Source organism: Galeopterus variegatus, unplaced genomic scaffold, assembly GCF_000696425.1.
Source record: "Galeopterus variegatus unplaced genomic scaffold, G_variegatus-3.0.2 Scaffold4458, whole genome shotgun sequence".
NCBI classification, from domain to species: Eukaryota; Metazoa; Chordata; class Mammalia; order Dermoptera; family Cynocephalidae; genus Galeopterus; species Galeopterus variegatus.
Genome location: NW_007730569.1, coordinates 14,270 through 31,607, shown reverse-complemented (window position 1 = coordinate 31,607; position 17,338 = coordinate 14,270). Strand labels below are relative to the sequence as shown.

At 50.8% G+C, this 17,338-nt stretch overlaps 1 protein-coding gene across 3 annotated transcripts in view; it reads left to right on the top strand.

The window, feature by feature from the left end:
• Positions 1 to 17,066, top strand: part of CYTH1 (cytohesin 1) — a 36,322-nt gene extending 19,256 nt beyond the window's left edge. For 2 of the 3 annotated variants that reach the window (XM_008587585.1, XM_008587583.1), the window contains exons 8-13: positions 537 to 685; positions 1,089 to 1,200; positions 6,314 to 6,390; positions 10,653 to 10,724; positions 11,365 to 11,519; positions 15,138 to 17,066. In XM_008587585.1, coding sequence (XP_008585807.1) covers positions 537 to 685; positions 1,089 to 1,200; positions 6,314 to 6,390; positions 10,653 to 10,724; positions 11,365 to 11,519; positions 15,138 to 15,216 — 644 coding nt within the window. In that variant the 3' untranslated portion in view covers positions 15,217 to 17,066. Of the gene's footprint in view, positions 1 to 536; positions 686 to 1,088; positions 1,201 to 6,313; positions 6,391 to 6,475; positions 6,553 to 10,652; positions 10,725 to 11,364; positions 11,520 to 15,137 lie in introns of all 3 variants that reach the window. The other variant, XM_008587584.1, reaches the window with a different exon arrangement.
• Positions 17,067 to 17,338: the final 272 nt, after the last annotated feature.

Here is a 17,338-nt window from a genome sequence, read left to right as displayed (position 1 = left end):
GTCCGGTCCGGGGGCAACACTGAGGGTTGCGATCCGTTGCCGGACACGGAAAAAGACAAAAGACAAAAAAAAAAAAAAAAAAAAACACAAGGGCTGAGATTTGTGCCTAGGAACATGTATTTTATGGTAGTTATACTTGTGCAAAGTTGGATGTAATCCAAAAGTCCAGCAGTCAAGTACTAGGAATATGAATGACAGTGCCTCTGAACTTTGAAACACACAACTATTAAAATCATGTTTCTAGGGCCGAGCCCGTGGCGCACTCGGGAGAGTGCGGCGCTGGGAGAGCAGCAGGGCTCCCGCCGCGGGTTCGGATCCTATATAGGGATGACCAGTGCGCTCACAGCGCTCACTGGCTGAGCGCGGTGTGGCCGGTCACAAAAAAAAAAAAAAAAAAAAAAAATCATGTTTCTAGAAAGAATTTTTATTAACATGGGAAACTGATAGTAAGATGAGCGAAAGACCTTGTTCTGCAGGTGGGGTGTTTCTGACCGTCTTACCACACGTGGCTCTCCTTTGCTTTCTCTTGTCTTCAGACACTTGCTACGTCCTCTCCTTTGCCATCATCATGTTGAACACCAGCCTGCACAACCCCAATGTCAAAGAGAAGCCCACCGTGGAGAAGTTTATTGCCATGAACCGAGGCATCAACGATGGGGGAGACCTGCCCGAGGAGCTGCTCCGGGTGAGCAGGGCAGGGCAGCTCCGTCTGAGTCAGGAAAGAGTTCACTGCGAACAGGGTCACTTCTGTGGGCGAGGAGAAAGTCATAGCATTCATCCAGGGTCTTGTAGGAAATTGCTGGTGAGGCCCAGTGATTCTCTTAGAATCAGGAAGGGGAAGGAGGTTTGTACATGTGAAGCAGAAGGCTTGAGTAGAATCAAGCTGCTCGCTTTTCTTTCTTCGTTCCCCATGAGGCATCTTGTTTACTTTGTGCTGTGAGCTGCCTGAGAGCAGAAACGCACCTGTTTTCTAGTCTCAGTCCTAAAGAGTGCGTGGCCTCCTGCAGGCAGCCAGTGAGCGCTTGCGGGATGAATGCAGAAGTGATATTGCTAGAAACAGAGACATGCAGTGTCATCTTTTATCCCAGAATCTGTATGAGAGCATAAAAAACGAACCCTTTAAAATCCCAGAAGACGACGGGAACGACCTCACTCACACCTTCTTCAATCCAGACCGAGAAGGCTGGCTTCTGAAGCTCGGTAAGAGGCCCCTCTGGGTGAGGCTCCTGGAGCAGAAACTCAGGAAGAAAGGCCGTGCGCACGTGTGCATGCAGTGGTGCGCACGTGCGTGCAGTGGTGCACACTTGCTGTGAGAAGGGGTGGGCTACAGAGGCTCGGGAGAGACTTCGGTGTGAGTTCTGTTCCAACAAAGGTCCGCTCCAGAAAGGGAGGGACTTGCAGAGTCGGTGCCCCATGGGACACAGATGTGACCGGGGCAGACTTGCCTCCACCGTTAGTATTGCCCATGTGCCTGTGCTCCCCCTTTCCACTCTTGAGTCAGTTGGGTAGGTTTTGTTTCAAGATAGTTCCCCAAGATCCGGTCTGCTTCCCTTCCCTGCCCCTAACCCACCGGTGGGGGGGGCAGCCAGCTGCATCCATCTCCCCCCCTCCAGCGCATCATCTCCTCTGCATCTGGCTCCCCACAGGCAGCATGCATGGCAAACCCAGAGCCTCGGCTGCAGCTCGCCCACAGCTCCCTTTACTCATCCTCAGGCAGCGGTGCCCGTTACAGCACGAGTCAGCCACATCAGTGATCGTGCTCATTCAGAAAGTGAAAGACGCATTCCGTTTCCCTGTACCAAAAGTGAGCTTGTATTGCTGAGATTGTGGTCATGCCTTGACGTGGAGGTGACAGGGTAATCTAATGGAAAAAAAGAGCAGGATTTTCATACACAGCCATGTCCACATGGAATTGTTTTATTAATTGCTTCAGAACACAGAGAGAGCTCTAAGCTCTCTGGACATAGTGATGTCCTTTTTTTTTTAGCCACTTCTCTCTGTTTTTTTCTGCCTTGGCCTTTGGTGAGTTGGCTTCCCACATTAGCAGGGGGGTGTTCTGTTCGGATGACCCTCTTCTACCATCTCAGTCACTTGCCCCGGTGATTAGAAGTTGTTGCTATCGTGGCCGCTATTGACACATGCGGGAAGGCTATAATGGAATCTTTTCGGACTAGTTCGGAGAGCAGCAGGACTTACATTTTCTTTTAAAAGCATATCCCAGGTCCTTGTGTTTATACATAATTACTTAATTCATAAATTCCCCTTAAAGCACCACTTTACTGATTGGAGTTTCAAATTTCTTTCAGTTTGGCCAACATTTCATTTATCTCTAAGCCAGTAGAATCTTTGAAGTTAAGGCTCTAAAATTACTAACCCCACAGGCAACCTTCTGCTCTGCCTCCTTATTGGCAAGCCGAGAGAGTTAAAAGGAAACCTGCTGGAAATTCTAAAAGTGTGTCCAAGTTTGGATTTACTTCCCCCTCCAGCAAAATTTGTTTAAATGCTAATGCTGAGTGTTAGCTTTGACAGCCCAGATGCTAAAATTAGAACAGTACGAGGATTATCTTGGTTCTTGCACCAGGATGACATGTAAATTCATGAGGCATTCCATGTTTTTAAAAATAAAAAAATTAAACCTGGGACTCACTTTTGGGTCATTGCATTGCTTTTTTCTAAACCTCCACCAACCCCCTTTAAATTCTTACTGTTCGGTTTTTATCGTGGCACACTTAGAGTCACTCCTTAGTGTTTGTGTGCTGCAGGAAGCAGGGCTTCCAGCCATCTATAGTTGTGTGTATATTTCTGTGTATGCATATAGCCGTTAAGAATGTATGTTCTTGTGTATACACACATGTACATGCGTACTCATGGGTACGTGTGTGCATTCTTACATACACTAAAAAGTGACAGCCATCTAAAGAAAGACATGTAATTTTCCCCAAAATGATCTTTGCTCTCTTTGCTCTGGATTCTGGATATGCTAATAAATGTTGGCTCTGTAAAAACTGATGTGTGGCATGTCTGGGGCCAGGTTTTCAGTAGTGCCTCAAATCTTGCCTGTGCCAGGTGGGATGCAGCATCTAGGACTGGCCCCTTGTTCCCGTGCCAGGCCCTGTCAGCGTTTGTAGTTCATCTCCCGCCCCAGGCAGACATGAATATGACCGATACGTTGCACATTAAGATTGAGGAATTGGGTTTAATTTCTTTGTTTTAATTTTCTTTTCTCCCTCATTTGTATGTTTCCATGATTTTGGCTCTCCTTTCCTTGCCCCCAAACTCCAGGAGGTACGTAACCCCTCAACCTGCTCGCTCACTCGCCAGGCCTCTGTCATTGCTGCAGCGTTTTCTTATTTTGTTATTTTTTGGTTCTTTTGTTCTTTAATTGCTGGTGGTAGTGTTAATGCTGCTTCTCTAACTTATCATACAGTCCCTGGGGAACTGGTCAGGATCAGGGGCGTGGAGCAATTTTTATGTTTTCCTCATTCAGAGGAGTATTTAGTGCATTGCACAAGCTAGGTACCAAGATGTGGAATAATTTAACTTTACTGAGTGCAGTAATCAAGAGAACACAGTAAGAGTGGGTTTGTAAAAGCAGAGAAAGTATTCGCTGCATTTTCTCTTGGAATTACTGGCCAGGCCTGTACTACTTGCTGAATTCACTCGACGTCCATGAATTGATTGAGAGTAATTTCTGAAGGGGGAGGAGGAGGAAGAGGAGCAGGAAGTCTTGATTTCCCGAAGCCGCGTGCTTCTGACGTACCGAGAGCAGATCAGGGACAGGAGGAAGCCAGACGACCCTCGCGACAGCCGCCTTCACACAAAACTCAAAATGATGCCAAAGGAACTGTTTTCTTAAAAAATCTCAAACCAGAAAACCCTCCCTGAAGTCCTTGCATTTAATTTCCTGGATGCTAGGGGTGGGCGTTGTGGCCTTGGCTCCATTCTTTAGGTTTTGATTTGTTTTTCTTCCTCCTCATTTTCAATGAGTTGTCATGAAAACCCCAAATCGGCCTCTTAGTCCTGTTGTTGGTTTCTACCCTCCATTTGCTGATTTGGGGAAACATTTTTTCTAACTGAAGAGCTCCTCAGGTTTGCGCCTAAGCATTCCTTGAGCATGGCTTCACTTACAAAGAACAACCCCAAACGCTGACATTTATTCATACGCTCTGGGGGCTTGTCAGGTTGTTGTCAACTGTAGGGGAAGAGGGCATCTGGCCTTGATTCCTGGGGGTCGCAGGAGGGTTCCAGGGGCCTGCAGGGAGGGGGTCCTGTGGGTTCCACAGGGACTGTCCTAAGCGTGCAGTCATCTGTCTGCTTCTTCCATGTCTGTTTTTCTCTCTGCTGGAAATGCTGCCCATGGGCCCACAGTGCTGCTCCGTGGTAGAGGTCTCTAGCACAGCACGTTGTCCGGGGAAGTAACCAGGTTCTCATACTCAGGCAGAGAGATTTTTTCCTGCTTTGCTTTTTCTCCTTGGTTTCCTTCCATCTTGTTCCTTCTGGCATCTGACCCAATTTTTCCATGATTTCCCAATTCCTGAGTGTCCCCCAGGGTAGTGTCCTGTGACGGAGTCCTTGGGAGGTCAGCATGCGTTATGCCCCTTGTGTGCCGAGCCCTGGTGGGGAGCAGATGCCAACAGGCTGGAGACCCAAGTGCTCAGACGCTGAAGTGGGGGTGGGGCTTCCTTTTTAAAAACACACTGGCTCCAATTCTGAATATATTCCTTGTCATCTTTTTCCTCCTTATTTATTTTAATTCTGCCCAGCCTCTCCTGTTTTCCATATGCATGTCATATTATCCATTCATGTTTTCTTCCTAATTCATGCCATGTAGCCTTTGGGGACGAGAGGCAAGTGCTTACATAAAACTTACAGCTCACTGGAGGGAGAGTCTCACTTTGCCTGATACCAGCACAGGATGGGTGGTGGGTGGCATGTGCTTGCTTACAGCAGATTCCCTCTCATAGCCTAGGGCTGTGTCATTTAGAATCTTGGTAATTAATCATCAGCCACTTAAGCTCCCCTAGAGCTTAGGCACCCTAGCAGAGCTGTAAAATGGGCCTAAAAGTCCAATTGTCCTTACACTTGCCTCTCAGGACCTGTGCCAGCCGCTTTCTTTCCAGAACATTATTTTCATACTCCTCTTCTGGCATGAGCATGCAGGCAGGTCCTGGCAGGTGGAAATAGTTGTGTGACAGTGCTCTCCTCTTTTCTCAGCTGTTTGTGATCAGGTCCTATGAGATTTGAGCCCTGTGTCTTTGCTTTTTATGAAGATCGGGGAAGCGATGTTCTCTGTGGGTTAAGTTTTAGCAAAAGAGCACATGCTCAGAAGAGCAGGGCATGAGACCTGTTCACAGAGGACCTAGCATGTCTTTGCATGTGACGGCCCTCTCCTGTTCAGAGAGCTTTCCCTTGACCCGAGGCGGGTGGAGGAGCAGGCTTCTGTGGTGGTGATTTAAGAGCAGACATGGCTTCCCGCAAGTAGGTCATAGTTAAGTTTTCCCTCCTCGGTCTCTGTGTCAGCGTAACTTCATGACCCTAGCGTTTTCAAGAATGGTTAGAAAGGACTGAGGGAGGCCTTCACCAGCTCCCAGCCACCCCATCAGTGCTCATGTGGCCATGGCCACCGTGGCTAGCTACTTCCGTCACAGGCTACAAGTGCAAAGTCCAGAACTGAAGGGTCCTGGGCTGGCCTCTCCCCGAGTCTTCCCCGAGAAAGGAATTCTGCTCCATTCTCACCCAGGACTCCAGGGCGCGCTGATGTTCAGGACACTCGGCCGGGAGGGTAAAGCCAGTGTAGAAACGCAGCACAGTCAGCGAGGTGGGGCGAGGGCAGAACCGCAGGAGCTTGGTTCCATGTTCCAGGGACAGTGGGGATTTGGTTGTGAAGGGTTCACAGCGTGTCACTTCCCGGGTCCTCTTCCCCATCACCTCTGCTCATTGGGAGCAGGGTGGCCTGCACCACGACGCCGGACCTCCCCTCCTGTCTGCTGCTCCATTCCCAGCACATGGGCTTTTACTGCTGCTTCCGGCAGGACACATGCGTTGCGTGTTGTTCTTGCCCAGCTCTGTCCCCAGCCATGCTGTCCTCCCGCTGCCCCGCCTCATCTTCAGTGCCGCCTGACGCGCTGCCCGCACCTAGACTTTCACATTGTGAAAGAGCTTCTGTTGTGGCTGTGTGTCTTGCTGCTGACTTGAAGTTGCCGTGGTCTCTGTGTCCACCCCTGTCCCTGTCCCTGCGGAGGGGAACACTTGAGTGCAAAGGGCTGTGCTTGCCGGTCGTCCCTTGTGAACGTGCCCCTCTTTTGCTCTGCAGGTGGCAGGGTAAAGACATGGAAAAGACGCTGGTTCATTCTGACTGACAACTGCCTGTACTACTTCGAGTACACCACGGTCCCCTGCAGAGGGGAACACTTGAGTGCAAAGGGCTGTGCTTGCCGGTCGTCCCTTGTGAACGTGCCCCTCTTTTGCTCTGCAGGTGGCAGGGTAAAGACGTGGAAAAGACGCTGGTTCATTCTGACTGACAACTGCCTGTACTACTTCGAGTACACCACGGTGAGCGCCGGTGGGCCGGGTGGCAGGGTGGGCGGCCTCCCTTCCCCACCGCGCTGTCAGATGTGCTGGGAAGGGTCGGGGGGAGGTTGTCCTGCCACATCTGCAGGGACTGGGGAGAGTGTCAGCAGAGCGGAAGACTAAGGTCAGTCTCTGAGTGGGGAGCCCCGAAGAGGATGGGAGCGCCTGGCTGAGGGCGCCGTGGTGGGTCTGGGTGGCCGGGCCCATAGCCCAGACACACCAGAGTGGTGGCTGGTTTGTGGCCCTGTTGAAACGGAGATGGAAAGAAAGAGAAAGTCACTGTGATTTGGAGAATTCAGATTTTTCTGGGGTAGCAAAAGTGTTGAAATAATTGATTCAGAGGAAACAGCCCAAGGAGTGAAACATGCACAGCAGGAGAAGGAAGCGAACCGCGGGCAGTCAGTGTGCGGCTGGCCGGGGTTCAAGTGCAGTTTTCTTAAGCTGTGGAAGTTGTGTCAGTTTCTGTCCGGTGGGAGAAGATGCACAGCTGCAAACCGGTGCCATGTGTATGAGGGTACTTCTGAAAAGTCATGGAAAGAGAATTAAAAGATAATATGAATCTTCCCATGACCTTTCTGAAGACCCCCGTGTATCACTTCTGTAACGTGGCCTGTGACAGCACAAGGTGTGAAGTGAGACTCCTCTCGGAGCTTGTCGAGCAGAGCCCTGGTCGCCCGGCAGCTGGCGGCTGGTGTGCAGCTGGGGCTCCCCACACCACTGAGCTGGTGCTGCAGAGCGAGCAGCGGCCATGCTGCCCACAGCACTGACCTTGTGTCTCGGGGTAAACTGAGGCAGCCAAGTCCAGATACTCCCTCCACGTCTTCTCTGAGTAAAAGTCACTGATCACACTGAAGAAGTTAATACATGTAGAGCCAAATGTACTTAAGGAAAAAGTTAGAACCCTGGCTGCATTTATGTAGAGCTTGTTAGAGACACAGGCCCATGCCTAGCATCGTGCTGCTTGTAGCAGTGAAGTTGGGTTTTGTGGTGGTCAGTGCTTGTGCCGTTCTCCGTCTTTGTGGATGTCATACAAATGTAGCCCCTCACATAAACGATCTTCACAGCAGTATCAGGTTGTAATTCAAAGTCGCTCATTCCTACAGTGTATGGTTTATTACGATACTCAACAATTTCAAGGGAATTTGGCCAGAGTTTTGTGTTGTGGGGCTAAACTCCTCTGCCATGTAGGTTCTGCAAGTGGCTTTGCTTTTCTATTATTGAAGTCTTTTCAAATATAAGAGTAGTACATTTCAAGTATACAGAATAGTAAAAAGACAGGCTCTTCTGTCTAACCCCCCAGAGTTCCGCTATGGCCAGCTGGCAAATTTCTTTCTGTTTCATCTACCCTCCCACCCCGTATTTTGCATTTTTTTTTTTTGAAGATATCTACGCTGATGGCATCTTTAACATCCTGTTAGGATTTTTTTCACTGTTCTTTGGGTTAAAATGAGACACATGCAGGCATCTAAGCTGCATATGCCCAGTGGCGAGGCCAGGAGGTTCTACAGTCCAGTTCTTCTTGGTGCTGACCATGGTGGCATCACCGTAATGCAGCAACAGTTATTCAGCATAGTGCCAGCATTTTGTCAGCCAATGAAAACAGAGATGACACATTCCTTACAGAACAGAGAGGGAGCTGTCAGGGTTAAGGTGGCAGATTGAAACTTCCATGCAGAGTTGCCTCACAAAGAGCAAAAACTAGTAAAAAATACAGGGGGAAATAGCAACCAAACAGGGAAGGGATGGAACTCGTGTCAGAAACTTCAGCAGCCAACAGCAAGGAGGGCAGCAGCCACTCGGGGCAGTGGGACAGGGGCTCCCCAATGTGGACGGGGCCTCCCCAGTGGCAGCCTGCGGCTCGGTGGGACCGAACAGCCTCCCCAATGCCCTCAGGCTTGGGAGAAGCAAACAGAATAGGAATCGTTATTTTTTCCTTTCTGATTGAGGAGGAATCAAGTCTGCCTGGTGTCCAACAGGCAGAAATGGGGAAAAGTGAAAAAACAGGGCCCACTCACTGTGACACAGGTAACGGCCCAGGGTTGTGTGTTCGGTTGGGAAAACTATCTGCCATGAGCATCGTGTTCATCCCAAATAGCTGGATGAACCCCGAGGTTGGACATTCACACTCCCAGAAGAGAGCAGAGCTCAGGGAGTGTCTTAGGTGGGTCTCCCTCCACGCACCATGCTCTGATGGGACTATACAAAGTGCCAGAATGCAGAATACCTGGCCCTCCACCACAGGTCAGGGTGAGTGGTTAGGGGAATGGAACCTGGTCAGAGATTCAGGGGGAAGCGAATCAGGGGTCTCTCACAGAGTTGCCAGCACAAACTGGAAGGCCAGGCAAGGGAGAACCAAAACTATGTATTATAATATGACTTTATAATTGTAGATTATAACTTACTTATTAACATACAAGTTAAAACTTTAAGAGATGAAACAAGTTAGTTGAAGACGTAGTCACGGGACTGGCTGGTCACTCACTTGGTAGAGTGCAGCCCTGTAACAACGGGGTCATGGGTTTGGGGGTTCGGATCCTCCATACTGGCCAGCTCCCAAAAAGAAAGGAAGGAAGGGAGGAAGAAAATGTCATCACTGCTTTAGAGGAAAGGCTTGAGTTGGTCACCGAGATTGTATCTGAAAAAGACAACATTAAAACAATTAGAGAAAAGCTAACAGATGTGGAGGATGGAAGATGATCCCAATACTGGCATAATTGGTACCTGCAAAATCAAAGATATGATGTGAAAAGCAGAAAGAACCCTGAATCTGCAAATCAAAAGAGGACACTGCATTTCAGGACACCTTGTTATACGAACCCGTGAGCCTCAGCCACGGGAGATGTGATCTCAAGTGGAGAGGAGGGAGCATGAGAACGCGCAGGGAACCTTGGCTGCAGGAGACGGGGATCTCACGTGGAGGTGTGGGGGGGAACACTCCGGAATGGAGAATAGTGGGTTTAAGGATGAACAGGTCTGCCGGGCATCACAGAATACTTGTTCAGATGGAATACGTTTCAGAGGCTTCAGAAGGGACTTCAAGAATTGAAAGTAGTAGATGCCTGGTGTGAATTAGCATAAGAAAGCAGATTTTGATGAAAAAACAAACATTTGCAATTGATTTTTGTGAATTCATAGAAAAGTAAATAAAAGAAATGGCCCCTGCCCCACTCCCACCCCAATAAAAAGGAAATTTTTGGTTCTAGGTGGGAAAGAAGCTTTCCAGGAAAGAAGTAAAAGAGGTGTCTGTGTGGCACAGGTCTGAAGAGCAGAGGTGTCATGAGGACACTACTCAAGGCCACCAGGGAAATAGCTGACTTTTTTTTTTTTTTTTTGCTTTTACCCAACCTGTAGGACGGGTCAATTTTTAACACTTTCTGCATGTGTAGCTCTGATCAAATATGAAAACGTTAAGAGTGGCAAGGCTTGGCCAGGGCCAGCTGGATGTTGGGGAGGGGAGGTGGAGATGCTTGGTGGAAGCGCTTTGGTGGTGTCCTGTGCTGGGGACCCGTTGGGAGTGAGGGTGGGAGTGTTGAGCTGTGTTGTGGACACAAGTTTAGGTGCAGGTGGAGTGGTCAGAAAGGCGGTGTCTGTGAGGGCTGTGCCATCTGGCGGTGGGGCAGACGTGCAGGAGATGGTGAGTGGGGCACAGCACCGCTGCAGTCCCAGGTGCTGGGGCGCAGAGCAGGGCACCCAGGGTGAGGCCAGGACAGGCTCCTGGAGGGACAGACACTGGAACTGAGGCTTAGGAGAGGAGGAGAAGAGCTGGGTGAGGAGGAGGGGGACAGCCTGTGCTAGGTCACCGCTGGGCCGCGTTCAAGGCAGCCATTGACTCTGCTGGGCTTTCTACTTGCAAAGCACTTTTGATTATAGGGACTCATACGTGTTGTATTGACAATACCCAGACTCTTCTTGACCCTGTTCTTGTTGTAGAGCATAAGGGGTGGGGGGCCTTGAGCTGATCTGTGGACGTCGTGTAGTGGGAGAAGGCGGGAGAGTGAAGATGCATCACTGGAGAGGAGTGTGAGCGGGTGCGTGTCCTCACACTCAGTGGCGACGTCCTCCTTGCTCCAACTGTTCTGTAGGATAAGGAGCCCCGTGGAATTATCCCTTTAGAGAATCTGAGTATCCGGGAGGTAGAGGACTCCAAAAAACCAGTAAGTATTTTTGGTGAGATGTTTGGGGCGGGGTTGGGGGGGGATGGTGGGGATGGGCATAGCAGTTCATTGAAAAAGAATGACATTTCAGAGGTTTTTTTAAAAAAAAAAAAAACACAGAAAACTGAAGTGTACCATGATGGCTTTAATTTAGCCTAACTTTTTGATTATCTTCAGTTTCGTTCTGCCAGCTTTGGCATCACTTACGGAATGTCACGGGAAGCATGGGAGTTGTCCCCCACCCCCGTAGATGGTAGCAGCAGTGCTCCTGACCACGCTGCGTGTTTTGTAGCCTCGGGACCCCTCATCAGTACTCGTGTTTTTCCTTTGTTTTGGAACATCACAGTATCACTGGCCTGCCTTTAAAAGGTGTTGAGTACCCTGCACCATATTTTACACATAACAGCAGTGGAGCTGTCGTATATCTGGTTAGATCATTGCTAATAAGGCCTTTTATATGCATTGTATATTCTCCAGAATTCTGCTTCTTGGCTTCTCTTTTTTATAGGAAAATGTTTATTGCCTGTATTTGACAAAGGGCAGAATAAAGAGTCTTTTGGGAAATAAATTAACATTTTCTTGGTCAGCAGCTTTCTAAGATCCTTCCCTCACTGTCTCCCTGTCTTTTTTTAATTCTCAGAACTGCTTTGAGCTTTATATCCCAGACAATAAAGACCAAGTCATCAAGGCCTGTAAGACGGAGGCCGACGGGCGGGTGGTGGAAGGGAACCACACCGTGTACCGGATTTCAGCTCCGACGCCCGAAGAGAAGGAGGAGTGGATAAAATCCATTAAGTAAGTGGCATTGGAGAGCCAGGAGAGCTGAGTACCTGACGGTGCCTCTCACCGCTCACCTCTCTGCTGTTCCAGCTGTTAGGTTCACTGCCCGTACCTCTCTGTACTGCTGGTGCTGTTTTTAGGGAATAGTTTGGTCGTGATTCCCAGATCACTTCTCAGCAGACCTTTGGATTCTTGACCATTACAGTGTTTTAAAGAAAGCACCTCCAGTCTAGCTGTCCCATGTCCTCTGAGGCACAGAGCAGGAGCTGGCGAGCCCATAGGTACAGGTACCGGCTGCTGAACTGGGCCTTTTGTGTCTTGGGATGTGGCGACAGCTTAGTGAAGACGGTCATCATAATGGTTTATGACTGAGACACCGTTTTCCCATTTACAGATGAGGAAACTGAGGCCATAGCAGTTAGAAGGTTTGCAGCAAGTCCTATAGCGGCAGTGACCCAGGATACAAAACAGACTAGCTTCACCGCTGTGCCATGAGAGAGCCGAGGGGGGCGGGCGGGGGCTTCCTCGGGAACAGAGCTGCGGCTCCAGTGCGCTGACGCCTGGTACTCGCTGTGTCCCTCACACATCCTCGTTCTCCTTCCGGGCACTTCACCCATCAGAACTCACCCAGCTCCTTTCCTTAGGAAGTCTCCCTGGGCCTTGGTGACATCACCTGGAAAGTAGGGAGGACATGTCCACCAGAGGACTTCTGAGGCCTCCGTAAGTCCTCGGAGTACTGGGGTGGGCTTCCCTTTACCCAGGCTGCAGCCCCCCTCCTAAGGAAGTTGAATATTCTCTAGTCTTCATTATAGCATTTTGGCCAAGGTTAAATACTGAATAAATGACTAAAGGTGGAAATGAGGTGACGATGGGGGGTAGGGGGAGGTGATATAGTCCCACAAAAGTAATCGCTGAAAACCCGTGCAGCGAAGGAGACAAGCCCCAGAGAGAGTGGGCTTGCATCAGGTCAACTGTGCCGAGTCCTCGCTCGGTCCCTCTGGGCATGTGGCTTCCGACCGATGGAGTTAATTCCTAGCTCTCGGAGCTGTTTCGAGGATTAAATGAGCGGTGCGGTGAGCACGCCAGCACTCTGTTGTCTGGACTTCGGTAGCTTCCCCAGTGGCCATTATGAGAGTGTGGCCTTGGGCAGGGATAAGTCCTGAATCCACTGAGTGGGTAAGGCACCCCCGTGTTTTCCGAGTCACTTCCGAGTCCTGAGATTCAAAGGGGCCCTGTGCTCTGGACACTGTCCTGCGGTCTCGGGAAGAAGAGAGCAGCGCCATGGGCGACCTGTGGCCAGCCAGCAGAGGTCGTCTGCTTGTCTTATATACATTTTTTTTAACATGTTTTTAAAAACAGTTAACTGTTTAATCATTGTGAAAGTTATTTTTCGTATATGGTTTGAAATAAGTGAAACTTTGTTCTCTCAGGTGACTAGCCCATTGTCCCGTTTCCATTCACTGATGAATCTGTTTTCCCTCCCTGCTTTGGCATACCTCCCTAGTTTGTACCACGCTCCTGCCTATACTCGGGGCAGCTGCCGCCGACCGTCGTGTCTCGTAGGATGGACTCGTGTGTGTTGAAACAGACTCCCCTACCCTCCCTGTTCTTTCTAAACAGTTTGGCTGCTCTCATGCATGTTGTCTTTCACATGGTTTGTACTTCTGCGGTCAGAAAGACTAAGCATTCTTTAAAGTCAACGTTCAGATCTTTGAATGCTTTAGCTAGATTGAACACTGTGCCTTCCACATGAGGTCGTCCAGCTCCTCTGATCTCTCCCACGCTGGCTTTGACCCCCTTACCGAGTTGCAGACCCTCTTCCAAGCATCTGCAGGAATGATCTCTAATCCTCACTGCACCCTGGGAAGGACAGGCCCATTGGGATGAGTATCCCATTTCACAGATGAGGAAACTGGGGCACGGCAAGGTTAAGAAAGCTGTCCAGAACCGCACAGAGCTGGTGCGGGTCTTCACACCCGCGCGACCTGACTCGAGAAGCCACCCTCGTAACCCCCTCGCGGCACGCAGCCTCTGCTGTCCTTGGCTCCAGGCGCTTCTCCCAGTGGAAAGGTTGGAGACAAAAGGGTCAGGAAGAAGAAGCTGACTGAGTAGAAGCAGCTTCTCTGACGTTGCAAGAAAGGTTTAGTAGATGGTCACATACAGGACACATTTTTCTCTCATGCTGGGAGCTCACAGGGACCCAGCACATGAACTGTCACAACATCCAGCTCAGTGGAACCAAGTCCCTTCATTCACAGTCCAGCTGCAGCGCCGGAGTGACAGCGGCACTGTCGCGAGCTGGTATCTGCTGGGCCAGTGACGTGCACTGGGTGTGCATTGTCTCTTTCAGCCACCCGAGCCCAGTGGGACGGGCGCGTCTCCAGCGGCCACCTGAACAAGTGGGAGTTGAGAAGCAACAGGCCGGGGCGGGCCCAGGCCGAGCATCTGGTTCTAGCCCAGCCCCTTCCCACGTCCCCACACGCTGCTGTCCAGACACATCGAAAGTGCCACAGCACCTCTGCCTAGGAGCACACAGCGCACCTGGAGGGGGTTGGCCCACCCAAGAAGCCAAGGTGGATTTATCCCAGTGCCCCTGAAAATGAAGCAGATGCTGTGACTGGCCAGATTCCCCCATGAACCCACTTTGGGTGGTCAGACGGCTTTGTGACCCGGCCCCTCAGGACACATTCCTAGTACTATCGAGTTGCTAGTTCTCCCGAGGAGCTGTTTGAGCATTTCCTCGTGGGAGTGTCATCTCTGGGGAACAGGTTCCCGTCACTCAGCTGGCGTCAGCAGTCACGTGGCTCGTGAGCCAGCTCGGATCCCAGCTGTCACTCAGAACACTGCTTCTCTGGAAAAGAAATTAAGCTTTGAGACTTTGGGATCCTGGCTTGCTTGCCATTTGAGAGTGACAGGAATGAAGGAAGGCCCGGCGCGGCAGGCCTGTGCCACCTCTGCTGCTCCTGTGCAAGGGACAGCACCACCTCTGCTGCTCCCGTGCGAGGGACAGCGCTGCCTCTGCTGCTCCCGTACAAGGGACAGTGCCGCCTCTGCTGTTCCCGTGTGAGGGACAGTGCCACCTCCATGCTGCTGGACTGGAAACTCAGCAGGTCCAGCCAGCCAGTCTGTTCCCACATCCCCAGCAGAGCCCTGTGCTGTCATGGAGCCTTCTTCACTGAGCTGGTACATGTGGCGGACTTGGAAGTCCCACCCCACAGACCATGACACTGCGGCAGAGGGTTGCCACATGGTACACTGGATTTTGTGGCCCTCACTGCTACAAAGAAAAGGCAGATGTCATTATGGAAACTATAGTACGAGTTTGGGGTTTTTTTCTCTGAATTAGCTATAACTGTGTGATGATTCTGTTCCTAAATGTAGATTATCAGACTAAAACAGGCAAAAAAAGTCCCAAATTATCTTCTCACATGTCCCTGCATTTCTCTAGAAGTTTGTCACCCTAAGCCGCTGTGTGTGCACAGCAAGGGCAGATGACACTGAGTTGGCCTTTACAGTGGCAGTCGGGTGGGGCAGGAATCCTGGGCCCTGAGGTGCCCCTGAAAAGCTGCCTGGGTCTGTGTCTCTTCTGATCCAGTCTCTCATGTCTCTGTTTTTCCCTTTTCTGTGCTCCAGAGCAGCCATCAGCAAGGACCCTTTCTACGACATGCTCACAGCACGGAAAAAGAAGGTCTCCTCCACGAAAAGACACTGAGCTCGCAGCCAGGGCCAGTCCGCAAGGCCCATGAAGCTCCAGCTCCGTCTCCCGTGCCTCCCTGGAGGGCGCTGCTGAGCGAGCGTCCTCTCTGCCAGGCCCTCCCTGAATTCCTAGAGACTAGCTTCAGCTTTTGCTATTTTTTTTAAGTGGGAGAAGGGTGGGCAGTTATCCCTGGGGACGGGGGCCTGTGGAGCGTGGGTTCTTGAGCCTCCCTCTCACAGCAGAGGAGCCCCCTGCCAAGCCCCCCGCCAAGCCCCCCGCCCAGCCCAGCCGATGGCAGAGCTGGGAGCCGACTGTTTACCTCTCGGTTGTTTCTCGTGAAGAAGCCTTTAACCCCTGCACCATAAATACGTGTATCACTATATTATTACATGTTAAGAAAAAAGGGGGAAAGGAAGAGAAGCCACGTACTGTAAAGATCTATTTTTGTTTTTTAAAAAAAGAAACGTTGTGCTGTCCAGGTGCACTCTGCCTGTCTGGTTTAGGGAGCTTCTCCCTGCAGAAGCGTTCCCTGGGCTGCTGCTGAGGGTGTACCCTCCTCTGCTGCACTCTGGAGCTGGGGAAGCCCCAGAATGAGAGAGAGGGGTGCAGTCGAGGGCGGGGGGCATAGCAGGCGACACAGCCGGACCCCGGCTGGTGGCTCCAGCGGATGCCTTTCCATCCCAAGTGCCTGTGGGGCGCCAGGAGAGCAGAACTGACCGCACACGTACACTGTTTTTCTCTTTCAGAATCCAAATTCTTGTTGGGCTTTAACATAGAAAGTCAGCATTTTCCTTGAGCTAAATACCTAATAACCAAAACTGTGAGGAAGGTTATCCCAGCAGAGGCTGTGGGATGACCTGACTGTTGCATATTTGGTTTTTCTTCCTCCTCCCCAAAGCTCCAGTCCTCGTTCTAGAGGAAGGAGCAGGTCATACCAGATCCCCTTAGGGCGTCAGCTCTTTCTGCCTCAGAACTGGCCCTCGCTGGACTGCTCTGGACACGTTTAGTGGTGGGCCTGCTGCAGGGGGACGCAGGCCTGCGTCTGCTCGGCAGGGTGCAGCGGGTGCAAGGGTGACCAGGTCAGCCTCTGCGTCTTCCCTGTAAGGCGTGTGTGCAGGGTGGCCCTGCCCTCCTTGCTGGTGTGGAGGGCCTGCAACATGCCACGCTCTCCTGCCCATCTCTCAGGGACTCTCAAGGGCAGCCCTTGCCGCTTGGTCGGGCAGAGCAGGCGGCTGGCCAGCCGTCTCAGGGCGCCCTCCATGTGCCCAGGCCTGGTGGTGCGGAGTGCTGTCTGGAGGAGGCGGGTGGAGGTTACCACGGCTCCTCCCGTACCTTAGGGCAGGTTAGCATCTCTGGAAATAGATTTTGCAAAAGCAGTGGTGGGAGGGGTGTCGGGGGCATTCTGTTGCCCACATCGTGTACGTCGTACCTGGGGCGGCTTCAGGTGCTTTTATACTGGAGCTTGTGAAGGTGACAGGAGCATCCAGGCCGGAGCTCTCTGGGTGGGAAAACCAGGGTGGTGCCCGCTCAAGTCCACGTGGCGTCAGGGCCACACCAGAGCCCGTCCAGCTGGCCAGTCCCCTGCCCTGGTTCTCACGAATACTCCTAGACAGAGAGGCGCCTGGAGCAGTGTTAGTCTATTTATCAGAGGTGTAAATAATCCATGTATAGTTTTTCTCCTTTTAGATTATTTTGTATTTGTTTAAAAAGATTTGTCAAAATGCAAAATATACAGAAATGACTGAAAGTTGTTGACAGGGTTTTTAAAAAACTATAATTATTATTCCAGTTGTTTTTGTTCGTTTTTCCCTCGTAAACTAGCGCCAAGGAACTGCAGCAAATAAACTCCAAATCTGCCCAAACCACCTCTGTTGTCTGTGGCTCTCTCAGCACAGGTGGCCTTTGAGGGTGGAGGCTGGCGCTTTCCAGATGTGCCAGGCGGGAGAGCGTGTCCCTTCACCTTCTCATCTTAAGCTTAACAGTGACATAAACTGGAAGTGGAGAGGAGGGTTCTGTCTTCTAACAAGGAGAGGCCGCTTAGTCTTTTGCCCATTATTTTTTTTGAAGGTGGAACAGATGTGAAACACCCAACTTTAAATTAAGATCAAGAAATGTACCTCTAAGGGCTGGCCCGTGG